Source organism: Chiloscyllium punctatum, chromosome 29 (genome assembly GCF_047496795.1).
Source record: "Chiloscyllium punctatum isolate Juve2018m chromosome 29, sChiPun1.3, whole genome shotgun sequence".
Taxonomy (NCBI): Eukaryota; Metazoa; Chordata; class Chondrichthyes; order Orectolobiformes; family Hemiscylliidae; genus Chiloscyllium; species Chiloscyllium punctatum.
The window spans coordinates 78,054,148-78,068,115 of record NC_092767.1 but is presented as its reverse complement, the minus strand read 5'-3'; the positions used below and the strand labels follow the sequence as shown (position 1 = coordinate 78,068,115).

The 13,968-nt window shown below is 44.6% G+C and overlaps 1 protein-coding gene across 7 annotated transcripts in view; it reads left to right on the top strand.

The window, feature by feature from the left end:
• The window catches only part of LOC140454640 (BRD4-interacting chromatin-remodeling complex-associated protein-like), a 119,357-nt gene extending 105,679 nt beyond the window's left edge, over positions 1-13,678 (top strand). For all 7 annotated transcript variants that reach the window (XM_072549549.1, XM_072549552.1, XM_072549547.1 and 4 more), the window contains 4 exons: positions 1,723-1,871; positions 5,024-5,118; positions 7,914-8,016; positions 10,965-13,678. In XM_072549549.1, the coding sequence (XP_072405650.1) occupies positions 1,723-1,871; positions 5,024-5,118; positions 7,914-8,016; positions 10,965-12,124 (1,507 nt within the window). In that variant the 3' untranslated portion in view covers positions 12,125-13,678. The remainder of the gene's footprint in view (positions 1-1,722; positions 1,872-5,023; positions 5,119-7,913; positions 8,017-10,964) is intronic.
• Positions 13,679-13,968: the final 290 nt, after the last annotated feature.

The following is a 13,968-nucleotide window of genomic DNA, read 5'->3' as shown; positions in this document are numbered from 1 at the left end:
GTAACCCTGCATTTCCCATGGCTAATGCGCTTAACCTCCACATCTTTGGACTGTGGCAGTGAACCAGAGCACCTGGAGGAAACCCATGTAGATACGGGGTGAATGTGCAAACTCCATGCAGACAGTCACCTGAGGATGGAGTCAAACCTGGATCCCTGGTGCTTTGAGGCAGCAGTGTTAACTACTGAGTCACCATGACACCACCTATTACCAGGCTTTGTAGTCTGGAGTACTGGTCCAACCTGTAACCACTGTGCCCCAGTCACTATGCTTTTTGATTTCCCCCCAAAACCTCCTGTTCTTCACTTCCCTATGTTACAGTCGTGATATAAATGTGAGGGGTTTTATAAATCACTTGTACTCCTCAAAATGCCATGTTTGTTTCTAGATGTCACCTCTCAAAGCAGAGATTGACCTCGTAGAAAGGGTGCAGCACAGATCATCATCATTGGTGCTGTGGTAAAAGAGATGTGACAACCAAGCTGGTGTTCCCTGGAATGTAGAAGATTCAAGATTCTCTAATTGAGAGGGGACGAAAATAATTGACAGAGCTGATCAGCTAGATGGGCAGAGACAACCCTTTTGCAGTGTAGGACATGAGCACAGAACTTTAAAATTACAGCTTATGAGTGATGTGTGGAAGCACTTTTTCACACAAAGGAAAGTGGAAATCTGGGACATTCTCCAACTCCCCCCATCCCAAAATATTGTTGAGGCTGAAAGTCAATTGAAAATTTAAAAACTGAAATGGTATGAAGGGTTACAGAACCAAGATACTTAAATGGCATTAAGACTCAGATCAGCTATCATCTAACTGAACAGGGAAATGAACTTGAAGAGCTGAATGACTATCATATTTGTTTAAAGTTAAAAATCTCACAACACCAGGTTATAGTCCAACAGGTTTATTTGGAAGCGCTAGGTGGTTGTGGAGTATAAGATCGTAAGACACAGAATTCATGCTATAAATTCTGTGTCTTACGATTTTATACTCCACAACCACCTGATGAAGGAGCAGCGCTCCAAAAGCTTGTGCTTCCAAATAAACCTGTTGGACTATAATCGGGAATTGTGTAATTTTTAACTTTGTACACCCCAGTCCAACACTGACATCTCCAAATCATAATATTTGTTGCAAGTTGTACCAGCTACACAATAGTTTAAGATACATGAAAATTACAGTTCAGAAATAGTCCCTTCAGTCCATCTGTAGTCCTCATGCTCTAATTAAGCCTCCTGCAAATCAATGCATCCATCTATTTGTTTTTTCGCCTCACTTTATTTATCTAGCTTCCCCTTCATGTGTCTGTGGTATTTGCTTCCACCGTTCACAAAGAGCTGGGAGCAGGAGTAGGCAATTCAGACCGGTGAGCCCATTCCCACCATTTAAAACAATCATAGCTAATCTCAGCTCAGCCTGAACTTCACTTTCCTGACTACCTTTCAATCCATTATTAATTAAAAATCTTCTGTCTCCATAAATTTACTCAATGACCCAGCATCCGCCAGACTATGGGTTACTGAATCCCACAGATTCACAGCCTTTGAGAGAAGATGTGGGACTTCTACATTCTCACCATTCTGTGGGTAATGGCATTTCTCCCGAATACCCTTTTAGTAGTGACTGTTACATTGGTGGGCTGTAGTTTTCCGAGGCAATTCTTCAAGTAGTTGCAGTCATTCCTCTTGGTCTAAGACAGTGTGTCTCTGTTCCACCTTTAGGATATTGGACAGTCTTGACAAGCATCGGAATGCAGTGCTCCAACCGGACTACAAGTCACGTTTCCAATCATATGAGGACGTGGTCCACCGGCTACTACCATATCACCTTTATCAAGGGACGTTACCATCTGATGAAGAACACAGGAAAGGTAAGCTCCACAGAGTTGCTGACAGACTGTCAATACCAAACCTCCCTTCTGCAGCACTGCTCTCTCTCATCACTGTGGCTCCCCAGTGCTGTGACCTATTTGGTATGTACACTTGTTCCCTTAGGTCCACGATTCTAATCCATGAAATGTCCCCAACATTGTGCACTGGCGACTGAACAAGGCACATTTACAGAATCTTAAGTGTAAACCGTTCCTCATTGCACACAGTTCCTGAATGGAGCGATTGCTCTATCCAAGTAGGTAGACAGGACAGTGAAACTAATTTTAGAGTATTCTTGGCTGAAGTCCACAAGTTGTGATAAATGTGATGTATATTTTCGTTTGAGGTTTTGATTTCAAAACACAGGCAGCTAGATATGGGTCAAACCTGTAAGGTTTTTTTTAGAAGTTTCAGAAAGTCAGTTTGGAACAGTGAAATTTGTCAGTTCCAAGAAACCATGTGACTGCAGAAGAATGTCTGGCAGAACCCTTAAGTGTTAATAAATGAAATGTTTATACTGTTGAGTTTATGATGAGCAGAGTAATAACGCTAAGGCAGTTACTTTAGTTTTGGCTTCTGAACAGAGTTCAAAGTTTTTTTTTCAGAAAAGCCCAGAGTTCAGTTCAGAATGTAAAAACGTTTCTCCCATCAAGAGAGTCAAGTTAGTTCAGGGAACCAGTCACCTCAACAGAATGGGTTTCTAGTTTGTTGAGCTTTCAAACCAGGAGAGTTTGGTTAAAAAATGTTGCTGTAACTGAGAAATTTTAGGCCATCAGAAATGTGAAAGGATTGTGCAAGCCATCACTGAAAAGAATTGTAAAATTCCCTCAACAATTAAAGTAAAAGAAACTGGGAAAAGTCAGTTAAGTAAAGATTTTAAAACCTGAGTTGGGGTGACATTTCTGTGGGATTGAATCTCCATAGTGAATGTAATGAGAAACAGGTTTAAACCTTTATTTAGATGTGTTTAAGCTATTTCTGTTCAGATATGTTAGTAGATTTTTTTGCAGTAAATATATTTGTTTATTTCTTGTGTGTGGTAAAGTTACATCCAGTTGTTGAAAAACATCTGCAGCACATGTAAATGTTTCAGTTACAAATCACCATGTTACCCAACTAACATGGTGGCTCAGTGCCTCAAAGCGCCAGGGTCCCAGGTTCGATTCCAGCCTTGGGTGACTGTCTGTGTGGAGTTTGCACATTCTCCCCGTGTCTGCGTGGGTTTCCTCCAGATACTCTGGTTTCCTCCCACATTCCAAAGATGTGCAGGTCAGGTGAATTGGCCATGCTAAATTGTCCATAGTTGTTAGGTGCATTAGTCAGAGGGGTGTGGGTTACTCTTCGGAGGGTTGGTGTGGACTTGTTGGGCCGAAGGGCCTGATTCCTCACTGTAGAGAATCTAATCTAATCACCTGCAAAAATTAAATGTATGATCTATTAAACCCAGGTTTTGTTCTAGGATCTGACTTGTCTGATGTAACAGTTAGCTGGGATGCACTGCTGTGGGCTGTATTTATTCTGAGACTGGTAACGATACTGAGTGGTGACTATAGTTGAATAGCCTTTTATAAATACATTAGCAGTTCTTTTGGGATATAAGTTACAAACTAATAAATAGAAGTGGTTTTTAAAAGTGTGAGGTCGAGTTCAAGATGCGATATTTTTCCTCATCGTAGGATGTGGGCGTCACTGGCTGGGCCAGCATTTATTGCCCATTCCGAATTCCCCTTGCAGTTGTCCATGTGGTATAGGTAGACCCACATCTGCTGTTGAGGGAGAATTCCAGCAATGAAAGAACCGTTTTATAGTTCCAAATCCAGATTATGGATAGTTTAGAGGAGGATATGCAGGGGGTAGTGTTTCCATGTACCTGCTGCCCTTGTCCTTCTAGATGGTAGCAAAAGGTGCTGATGAAGGAGATTTGAGTTTTTGTAGTACACCTTGTGGATGTTACAAACCACCATCACTGCATGGTGGTGGTGAAATACTGATTGGGCCAAAGGAGTCTCCCAGCTTTGCCCCAATTTCTCAAACCTGTAGGTGGCTAGATTGAAAGAAAAACAAAGTCTCTGGACGGTGAAGAGTGAGTTTAGAAGAGAAGAGGCCAGTTAACAATGTGCCACATAGCACATCCTCTAAACGTTTTCAATAAAGTATCAATAAGCTCCAGTAACTGAAGGGATTTTCCTGTGACCGGAGGGTCACTGACCAAAGTTCCAAACGAACCAAACTGCAAATTGGCAGAACAACACCTCATTTTCCACGTGGGTAGCCTGCATTCAACATTGAGTTCTCCAATTTCAAATAACCTTCTTCCCCATCCCTAGACTCTCTTCCCAGCCTTTCCCCATCCCTTCCACTCCTCCCTGCCACCAACCGGATTAATTCCTCCCGTTGACCAACCAGGTAATACCCTCTACCTGTCTTCACCTATCCCCACTTCACCACCCTACCCCCTGCCCCTCTGCAGCTCCCCCTACACCCACTCCCTGTCCTGAAGAAGGGTTACACCCGAAACTCCAACTTCTCCACCACCTGATGCTGCCTGGCTTTGTGTTCCTCCAGCCTCCTGCCTGTCTACTTTGCAAATGAATCAGGTAGAGCTGTGAAATGTTTTTACGGACCAAGTTATGATTTGGAATTTGATGCCTGAAAGTGGGGGGTGGGTGAAAATGATTCAAAAACCAACTTTCTGAAGGGGATGTTGGGCAATACTTGAAGAAATATAATGCAGGGCTTTGGAGGAAAAGAAAGGTAGTGGGACTCATTGGAGAGCTCTTATCAAAGAGAAATTATGGATTTGTAATGGGCTGAATGGCCTCCTTTTAAGTGGCCCATTCAGAACAGCTACTTCCATTGTTTCTCTTCACAGATATTGGCAACACACTGCCCATTTCCAGCAAGTTCCATATATTGTGCTTAATTATGATGGCCACATACCTCACCCTCCTCTTCATTAAAACCTTGAACAAGAATTAATTGTACAGAAACCAACTATACTCTGCTGGATGTCAGAGGGTATTCTCACATTCGTTAAGACTTTACATATCTAGATCTAATCTCCTTTCCCACGCCAGTTGTTTTAATCAATTTTAAGAATATATATATTTAATAATTGAAATCTGTAGCACTAAATGTTCCTCTGTTTCAGTGGATGAAGAATTTGAGGCTGTATCGACGCAGTTATTAAAACGTACCCAGGCCATGCTGAGCAAATACCGAATGCTGCTGTTCGAGGAGGCCAGGGTAACCATTTCTGCTTTTGCTTTCCGTGCACCGTCCCTGAAACTGGGGCATACAATCCTGGATATTTCCTGTACATGTAACATTTGTGTGGATCTTTCAAGCTTTCTGGTACTAAGTTAATATTCAGGCGAGACAAGTTAAATTGATGTCACTCTCTGGGTAACACACGAGTGAAGTGGGTTTTGGGGCCACTGTCAGTCTGGTTCGATGTTGCAACTGCACGGATCTGCCCACAATCAGCATCCGAATTGATGTTTTCACTGAGAGGGCAGAGAGTTGTGGGAAGGGTTTTGCAGTAGGTATGTGTATTATTGTAACATCTCATCTGAGACTGCAGCTGAGGAATCCTGGCTTGGGCGAGCTGCAGGAACCCTGTCTGCTTTGAGCCAGTGTCTAACTCTAGTAGACTGAATAGGGCCCCGCCCACAGACCCCTGACGAGGAATGGGCGTGTTTGTTTCTGGTGTTCGAAGAGCAGCCAGGGAGGAGATTATTATGAAGATGTGGATGTACTGTACCTTTTAAGAGAGTGAAAAGCTAGCAGAACTACCCGACAGCATCAATTGTTCTGAACAAGATATAATGCAACCTGTTGTGGTTCTGTTCGCCAAGCTGGGAATTTGTGTTGCAGACGTTTCGTCCCCTGTCTAGGTGACATCCTCAGTGCTTGGGAGCCTCCTGTGAAGCGCTTCTGTGATCTTTCCTCTGGCATTTGTAGTGGTTTGAATCTGTCGCTTCCGGTTGTCAGTTCCAGCTGGAAGTGAAAACCAGAAGCGGCAGATTCAAATCACTACAAATGCCGGAGGAAAGATCACAGCGCTTCACAGGAGGCTCCCAAGCAATGAGGATGTCACCTAGACAGGGGACGAAACGTCTGCAACTCAAATTCCCAGCTCGGCGAACAGAACCACAACAACGAGCACCCAAGCTACAAATCTTTTCACATATAATGCAACCTTTTGGTCCAGCAGCTAGTGTAGCTGGTTGCCTGGAGACAAAAGAAAAGACAAATTCAAATTAGGCCAATCAGTTTAAATTAAACCCCGAAAAATACCAAACTCCATCAAGCCTGAATTGAGTATATTGACAGAATTAAAAGCTAATGACACAATCTGACGTTTTAGAGGTATAAGACAGGGAAAAATTGAACAGTTGGGAGAGAACTGCCAAGCCACCTGCATGTACAGACTGCCTGAAAAATAGCTGTCCTAAAGGTACCTTTTATCAACCAGTGACCTGTGAAACAGAAATCCCTAAGAAAAAGAAAAGAAGACAGAAAAAGATATAAAGAGAAGATTTAACATCTGGCTGGTTTTGAAGTTTGAAATTTGGTAAATCTTAATCAGGGGTTTTATCGGACTAGTATTATAGAAGGGAAAGTAAAAGATAGGTTAGAGGAAGGAGTTAGTTAATTATTCTCTGTTATACTTTAAGAAATAAAGTTGTTAATTTTTACTTCTTGGCCTCTTGAATTTTCACAGATTACTGCACGGGATAAAATTTTTGTGTTGCTGGTTTAAATTAAGCAGGAGGGGTCACCCCATGACGTAAGAAGATGTGACTCAGTCTGGTTGTTATAAGAAAGTTACCACACACAGAGCAGTGATCAATCAATTGGAAACCGAATAACACTGCTTTTGTTTTAACAAAAAGACAAAACAGACTGGGATCAGAGACTGTGCAACCGCACTGCGGTATTGTGTAAAATTAGGGAATTGATTGGTATAGCAGATGATTATGCTCCTCCCCCTCCCTGGGAAAACTTGTCAGGGAAAGAACAGCCAAACCTGAGTGATAAAAGGAGGATCTTGCTTCAGCCATTTTAAGTTCAGCGACGGTCCAGTTGAACGGTTCTCAACCTCTGAGTGCCAAGTATGTGAAAGTCTCCTGCCACTGAAATGGGTTCCCCAGAGTCTGAAGGCGGACTGGCTTTTGCAGTCATTGCTCTGGTTTATCCTTAAGGCTTATTTTTCCAGGTAACTGGATGGGCAGCACGGTGGCTCAGTGGTCAGCAGTGCTGCATCACAGCACCAGGTACCCAGGTTCAATTCTACCCTCAGGCAACTGTCTATATGGAGTTTGCATGTGCCCCCACCCCCGTGTCTGCATGGGTTTCCTCCCACAGTCCAAAGATGTGCAGGTTAGGTGAATTGGCCGTGCTAAATTGGCGATAGTGCTCAGGGAAGTGTAGGTCAGGTGCATTAGTCATGGGAAATGTAGGGTTATAGGGTAGTAGGATACGGGTCTGGGTGGGAAACTCTTCAGCGGATTGGTTTGGACTTGTTTGGCCAAATGGCCTATTTCCACACTTAAGGGATTCTATGGTATGGCGACTGTAGCAACTAACACTTAGTCTTCTGATGAGGCCACTCTAACTGGTGGTTTTCAGATCAGTGTGTTGTATTTAAATGCCTTTGTTTCGAGAGGAGGTTTTTTTCCCCCCCCTCTTTTGCATGTCTGTTGCTCCTCCTGCTCTTCACCTCCTTTCCATCAGCTTGTTTCTCCTCTTTGGGCAATAGAGTATTTATATTAGAGGGAAACAGAGCACCTGCAGCAGCCTGTGACTGGAGTGAGCAGTGTAGTACTCTCTGCATTGTACTGGAAGTGGCCAGGAGACAATAATCATAGCTTTCTGTTAGTTTCTCACATGGCAACAGTGGACAAAACTGAGGCAAGATTCAACTGAGAATCATTGCCCTGGAGTGTGTTTCAATATGTACATTGCACTCCACTCTGATTCTTCAGTGGGTAATGGTTTGCTATCAGCAATGAAATTGTCTTTTCTTTAATTTTCAGAGATTGAGTCCATCAGCTGAGATGGTGATGATTGACAGGATGTTTATCCAGGAAGAGAAGACCTCCCTAACCACCGACAAGCAGCTGGCAAAAGAGAAACCTGGTAAGACTGTTTATTGAGGACACAACTTCTTCCTTTTCAAATACCGGATCCGTTGAGGGCTGGTAATCAGTCAGAAACCTTCCCAGTCTGAGCTGGTCCATTGGCAAAGATCCTGCTCAATTGTATTGAAGTCAGTTGCTGATTATCTTGCAGTCAGTGGCATGTTGCATGCAGGAGATGTTGCGGTGATGTAGAGATTGGGACCACTCCACGTGGTTCTAAACATGGACAAAGATGGAAAAAATGGGCTGCAGAAGGAGGAAAACCTTCTCCACTTTGATACTCTTTGCAATCATTCTGGGAGGTAGTGAGGACTGCAGATGCTGGAGATCAGAGTTGAGTCTGTGATGCTGGAAACGCACAGCAGGTCAGGCAGTAACTGAGGAGCAGGAGAATTGACGTTTCGAGTATAAGCTCTTCATCAGATCTTCCTCGTGAAGAGCTGATGCTTGAAACAATGACTGTCCTGCTCCTCGGTTGCTGCCTGACCGGCTATGCTTTTCCAACACCACGTTTTTCGACACTGTATTTGCAGAAGCAGCTTCCCCATTGTTGCTGCCAAAGAATTGAGCCACCGGCTTCAGATCCACCAGACATTCTGAGTGTTTGGAGTTTTCACTCCAAGATAAAAGGCCCTCTAATGTCCAGTGCATGAGTAGGATTGAATGCAACAGGATTTCACCAAAAGTGGTGTCTGGGAGCTCTCCAGCCAGTGGGTAAAATGCCCGTCATCTTCATTAATTTCATCCCGTGTAGAATTACAGCACTAAGAGCTCATTTGGCCCATCGTTACTGTGCTAACTCTTTGAAGGTGATATACAACTCCCTTTTGAAAAGTTAGTTGTTTTTATATTCATTCATGGGATGAGGACATTGCTGGCTAGGCCAGCATTTATTGCTGTGGGTCTGGGGTCACGTGTAGGCCAGACCAGGTAAGGATGGCAGTTTCCTTCCCTAAAGGATATTAGTGACCCCGATGGGTTTTTTCATCAATCGACAATGGATTCATGGTCATCATTAGGCTCTTAATTCCAGATTTTTATTGAATTCAAATCTGCTGCAGCAGGATTCGAACCTGAGTCCCCAGAACATTCCTGGGGTCTCTGGATTAATAGGCCAGTGGTAATACTATGAGGCCATCACCTCCCCCTGTAGTATTGAATCCTCCCACCACACCTCAGGCAGCAATTTACAAACTATCACAGCTCAGTGGGATTTCTTTTGTTTGTTTTTGAAGAGAAAATTTCCTTCATCTGTCTGTCAAGTTATTTTGACCATTATCACAAAATTATTTGGAATGTCTGAAATGCTGAACATAAAGTTCACCAAAGGACTGAAACGTTGAACAAAGCACAAAATAAATTGCAGTTGTCAGACCAAAATGAAAAATGATTCTGCTTCTCTGATTACTTAGTGCGATTGAATTACACAACTGTTGTGTCAGCATCTTATAGCTAGTGTAGGTAAGCTGCCTTCATTTTTATAGCATCTTTATCATCGTAAGACATCATAAGGCATTTCACAGATCTGCTTATCAGACAATGTTTGACAGTCACATGAGAAGGTATTGGGTCAGGTGGCCAAAAGGTTAAAATAGAAAGATTTTAAGGTGCGTGTTAAAAGGGAGAGACACATTGATATTTAGGATGAAAATTTCAGACCTTGGTGCTACAGATAACTTCAGGCCCAGTGGCTGATGCTGGTCACTTGATCATAAAATTCCTACAGTGTGGAAACAGGCCCTTCGGCCCAATAATTCAACGCCAGCCCTCCGAAGAGTATCCCACCCAATCCATTCCCTTATCCTATTACTCTACTTTTATCCCTAACTAACATATCCCTGAACACAATGGGCAATTTAGCATAGCCAGTTCACCTAACCTGTACATCTTTGGACTGTGGAAGGAAACCGGAGCACCTGGGGACATGGGGAGAATGTGCAACCGCAGACATGGGGAGAATGTGCAGACTCCACACAGACAGTTGCCTGAGGCTGGAATCAAACCCGGGTCCCTGGCGCTTGGGAGGCTGTATTGCTAACCACTGAGCCACATGCCAAAAATTACAGAAGTGCAGATATCTCCACAGGTATGGGATTAGAGATTACTTGGAGGGAAGGATGATGGGGTAAATGACATGGGCATATCATTTTCATGTAAAAGACGGAAGGTTTAGAGGGGATTTAAAGGAAAACAATTTCGCCCAATGGGTGGCGAGGGTCTTGAGGTGGGAAACCTCACAATTTTTTTTTAAAAAAACTACTTGGATGAGCAGATGTCAGAGGTAGGTTCTTTATTCAGAGGGTGGTGGGTGCATGAAATGCACTGCCAACAGTGGCAGTAGTCAGATATATTAGGGACATTTAAGCAACTCTTGGATAGGCACATGGTAGATAATACAATGGAGGATATGTGAGTTGGTTTGGATAAAAGGTCAGTACAACTTTGAGGGCCGAAAGGCCTCTACTGTGCTGAACTGTTCTGTGTTCTATGAGCACTCAAAGAGTCATAACATTCAAGGCTATGGAGAAAGTGAGGACTGCAGATGCTGGAGATCAGAGTCGAGAGTGTGTTGCTGGAAAAGCCCCACAAGTCAGGCAGCATCCGAGGAGCAGGAAAATCAATGTTTCAGGCAGGATCCCTTCATCAGGAATCGGGATGAAGGGCTCTACCCAAAATGTCGATTCTCTTGCTCCTCGGATGCTGCCTGACCTGCTGTGCTTTTCCAGCACTACAATCTCGACTATAATATGTATTTGGCAGCACAGGCCCAATGGGTAATAATGTATGCTTTGCCGTAGTGTTTGATTCTATGACACAACCAAGGGATTTGAAAACAAGAATGAGAAATTTAAGTTGGTGTTGCTGAAGAGGAAGGGGAATGATAGCAGGGAAGTGAGTGTAAAAGTGTTCAAATTTAATTTCTTGTATTTCCTTGTCCCACTGTAGATGAATATGTGGCATCTTCCTCCAGATCCCACAGCCTGGCTACCTCTTCTCCATCCCCCTCCTGTAACACTTCAGCTGCTTCACTGGAAACCCCTCGGGCTCCCGCTACTCAAACAGCCACACAGATCCACCCGACAAAGTTGGTCATCAAGCACTCTGGAGCCTCACCTTCTGTCTCGTGGGCCAAGGACGGTGACGACGAGACTCTTCACACCCGAAGTCGGCCGCCTCCGATGAAGACGTACGAGGCTCGAAGCAGGATCGGCCTGAAGCTTAAGATCAAGCAGGAGGCAGGGCTCAGTAAGGTGGTTCACAACACTGCCCTTGACCCCGTCCATCAGTCTGTCAGCACGAGCTCAGTCATCAAAAGCACCGAATGTTTGGTGGCAACCAGTGTCAGCCAGATGAACGGGACTCTCGAACACGCGACACCACCCCCAGCTGAGAACAAGCCACCTCGTAGTGCCAACTATTGTAAGCTGCCACCGCGCAAGACGTATCGGGAGAACGTGCAGTCACTATCAGCTGATCGAACTGCTGGGACCCCATCTCAGGGTGGGACTGTTAGGGAGGACAGCAGGAGAGAAACTGTGTCCAAGTGTGAGGAATCTTCCAAAAGTGTCATAGCCACTTGCAAATCTGCAGAGAGTCCAAAGGTGAGAACTGCAAGAGGCAGACCTGAGGAGAGTGCAGTGGTCTCGAGTTTCAGTAGGAAGGCTCGAACACATACACACCACCTGCCTCCCAAATCGGAGGAGCCTCCTGGAGGAAGAGCCGAGGATGGCACTGGGGGACTCATGAAGGAACTGTCGGACGTTGAGGACGAGTTAATCATCAAAGCAGACCCTCCGGACGGGCCCTGGGAACTGGCACTCCCACCTGCCAAGCGGAGTAAGTCTGAGTCGTTCGACATGGACAATGCCAGTTTCTCCAGTGACAGCCCTCAGGATGACACGCTCAATGAGCATTTGCAGAGTGCTATTGACAGTATCCTGAACTTGAGGCAACCGCAGTCCGTGTCAGTCACTCAAAACCCAGTGTCGTCTCCGTACAATTCCTCAGAAATGAACTCTTCGCCCTTTTCCCCCACTCCCCACTCAGACAGCTATCTTGCACCCAATCACAACGGAGGCCTTGGAGCTAGAACTTACACTAGATGACTCAGTCTGTTCAACTCGTATTTTTCCCAACATTGGTACGATGTCTGTGCTGTGGAACCACAACACAGCTCATTAAAGAGAGAGTATCCCTTTATGTGAACCTACCGTTGTGGTATTTTGTAAGCATTGCATCCAAAACAAAAAAAGATCTTTCTCAATGCATTCTTGAGGCTTTTAACATTAGTTAAAGATGCAGTGATAACCGTCCAGTTTAACCTGTGATGAGATTGCTGACTCTCACATTGGAGCTTGTACCTGTTTTTTTTAGCAGGTTGCTTGGAAGGGCCAGAGGCCGGGAGAAGGCACAACACAGTTTGCCTTTTGGGAGCCCTGTGTCCTTGCTTGAGTTCAGAGTTCAAGGGTGCAGCAACCTAAAGGTGTGATTCATAAGAGTTGGTTTGTGATAAATTCAAAGGCTAACTAGATGATTGACCAATGTACCTTAACCAAAAAAAAAACAAATCCACATACATATGGTTTTCTCAGTCTTCCTTGGAGTGTGCACAATCGTTCTGATTGTGGGAACATTCATCAACCCGTAATGGAGTCAAAAGTGCCAGTACTTGTGTGAAATGGTTTCTCCTCCTTCCTATGGGACCTTGTATTTTCTCCTGTCTCCACCCTGGGCGGTAGACTTGGGATGTGACTTTCTGGTTTTCTCCTTGCCACCAAATGTCATGTTGGCCCTTGTTATCAGCTGATGGTCAAAGCTGTGATAACACGCTGATCTCTGTGAATAGGGGGAGGGGTCCTATGTAGCATTGATACATACTGTAACCATATTTGAGCCACAATCCAAGATCCCATGTCCCCTCTCTACACAATCTGAGCTGTAATCTCTCATTTATATGTAGCATCATTCCCTTCAGTGCCAGCCTTGCCTAAGTTCTCAATTCCTTCTTTAAATGCCCCCTTCCTCCCCTCAGCCACTGAAATAACTACAGGCCTTGGCACTAGGATGGTTTGGTGAAACCCCCTTTGGTATTGCAGTTGGTCACTGAATAGTGCAGGACCAACCTACCCATGACTTTTCCAGAGTGTTTGAGTGTGTGGCCCCTATGCATTTATGGTTTTGCCTGGCTGTACTGGGCACATGACTTAAGTGAACTGACTAGTCCGTGGCCTGTAGAGGGACTGTTCAGTCACTGTGTGGCTGGACAAGTTTGAATGAAGGTAAAGAACTCTGTTTTCGGAATTCCCCCATCTCTCTCAAGCCCTCTGCTTTAAGAGATTGTCTTGTTACATCACCCAGGGTTACCTAGTGTCACGCACATTGGCGTGTCCCTGAGATTTTATTGGGGCAGCTCAGTTCCTCCTCCCTGATCCACTCCATTTGGCTTCCTGACATGTCCATCATCTCAGTTTCACGCCTGACAGTCCTCCTGTTGATCAGTCTTTCCAAGTTCACCACCTTTTCTGGAACTTCTCATGGCCTGTTAAAATGTCTGGGTTTTTGTTGTTGTATTAATTTCCCTCCTGAGTTATTCCCATCAGCGTACTGCAGATAAACCTACAATTTCTAGAGACTCCAGGACAGTGCTAGGGTAGGTGGGGGGGGGGGGGGGGGGGAGCAATTTTAAAACTCTCCTGTTTTGTTTCGAAAACTGAAGTGATATCAGGTTGCATGAAGGTTTTGGAGTTGTCACTGATTTGGAGCAAGTGCGGATGTATCCCAGTGTCTCTCACGCAGAGGAAGCTTTATTCAGTAACAATTGATACACTCAAGAAGGGCGATGTGTTTCTGCTGGGGAGGGTGCAAATTCTGCCAACGCGCATGAACTCTGGCAGAAGAGGGGGAAGACTGGATTAGAGTTGGGAAGGGAAATATAGGATGTCAGGTGCAA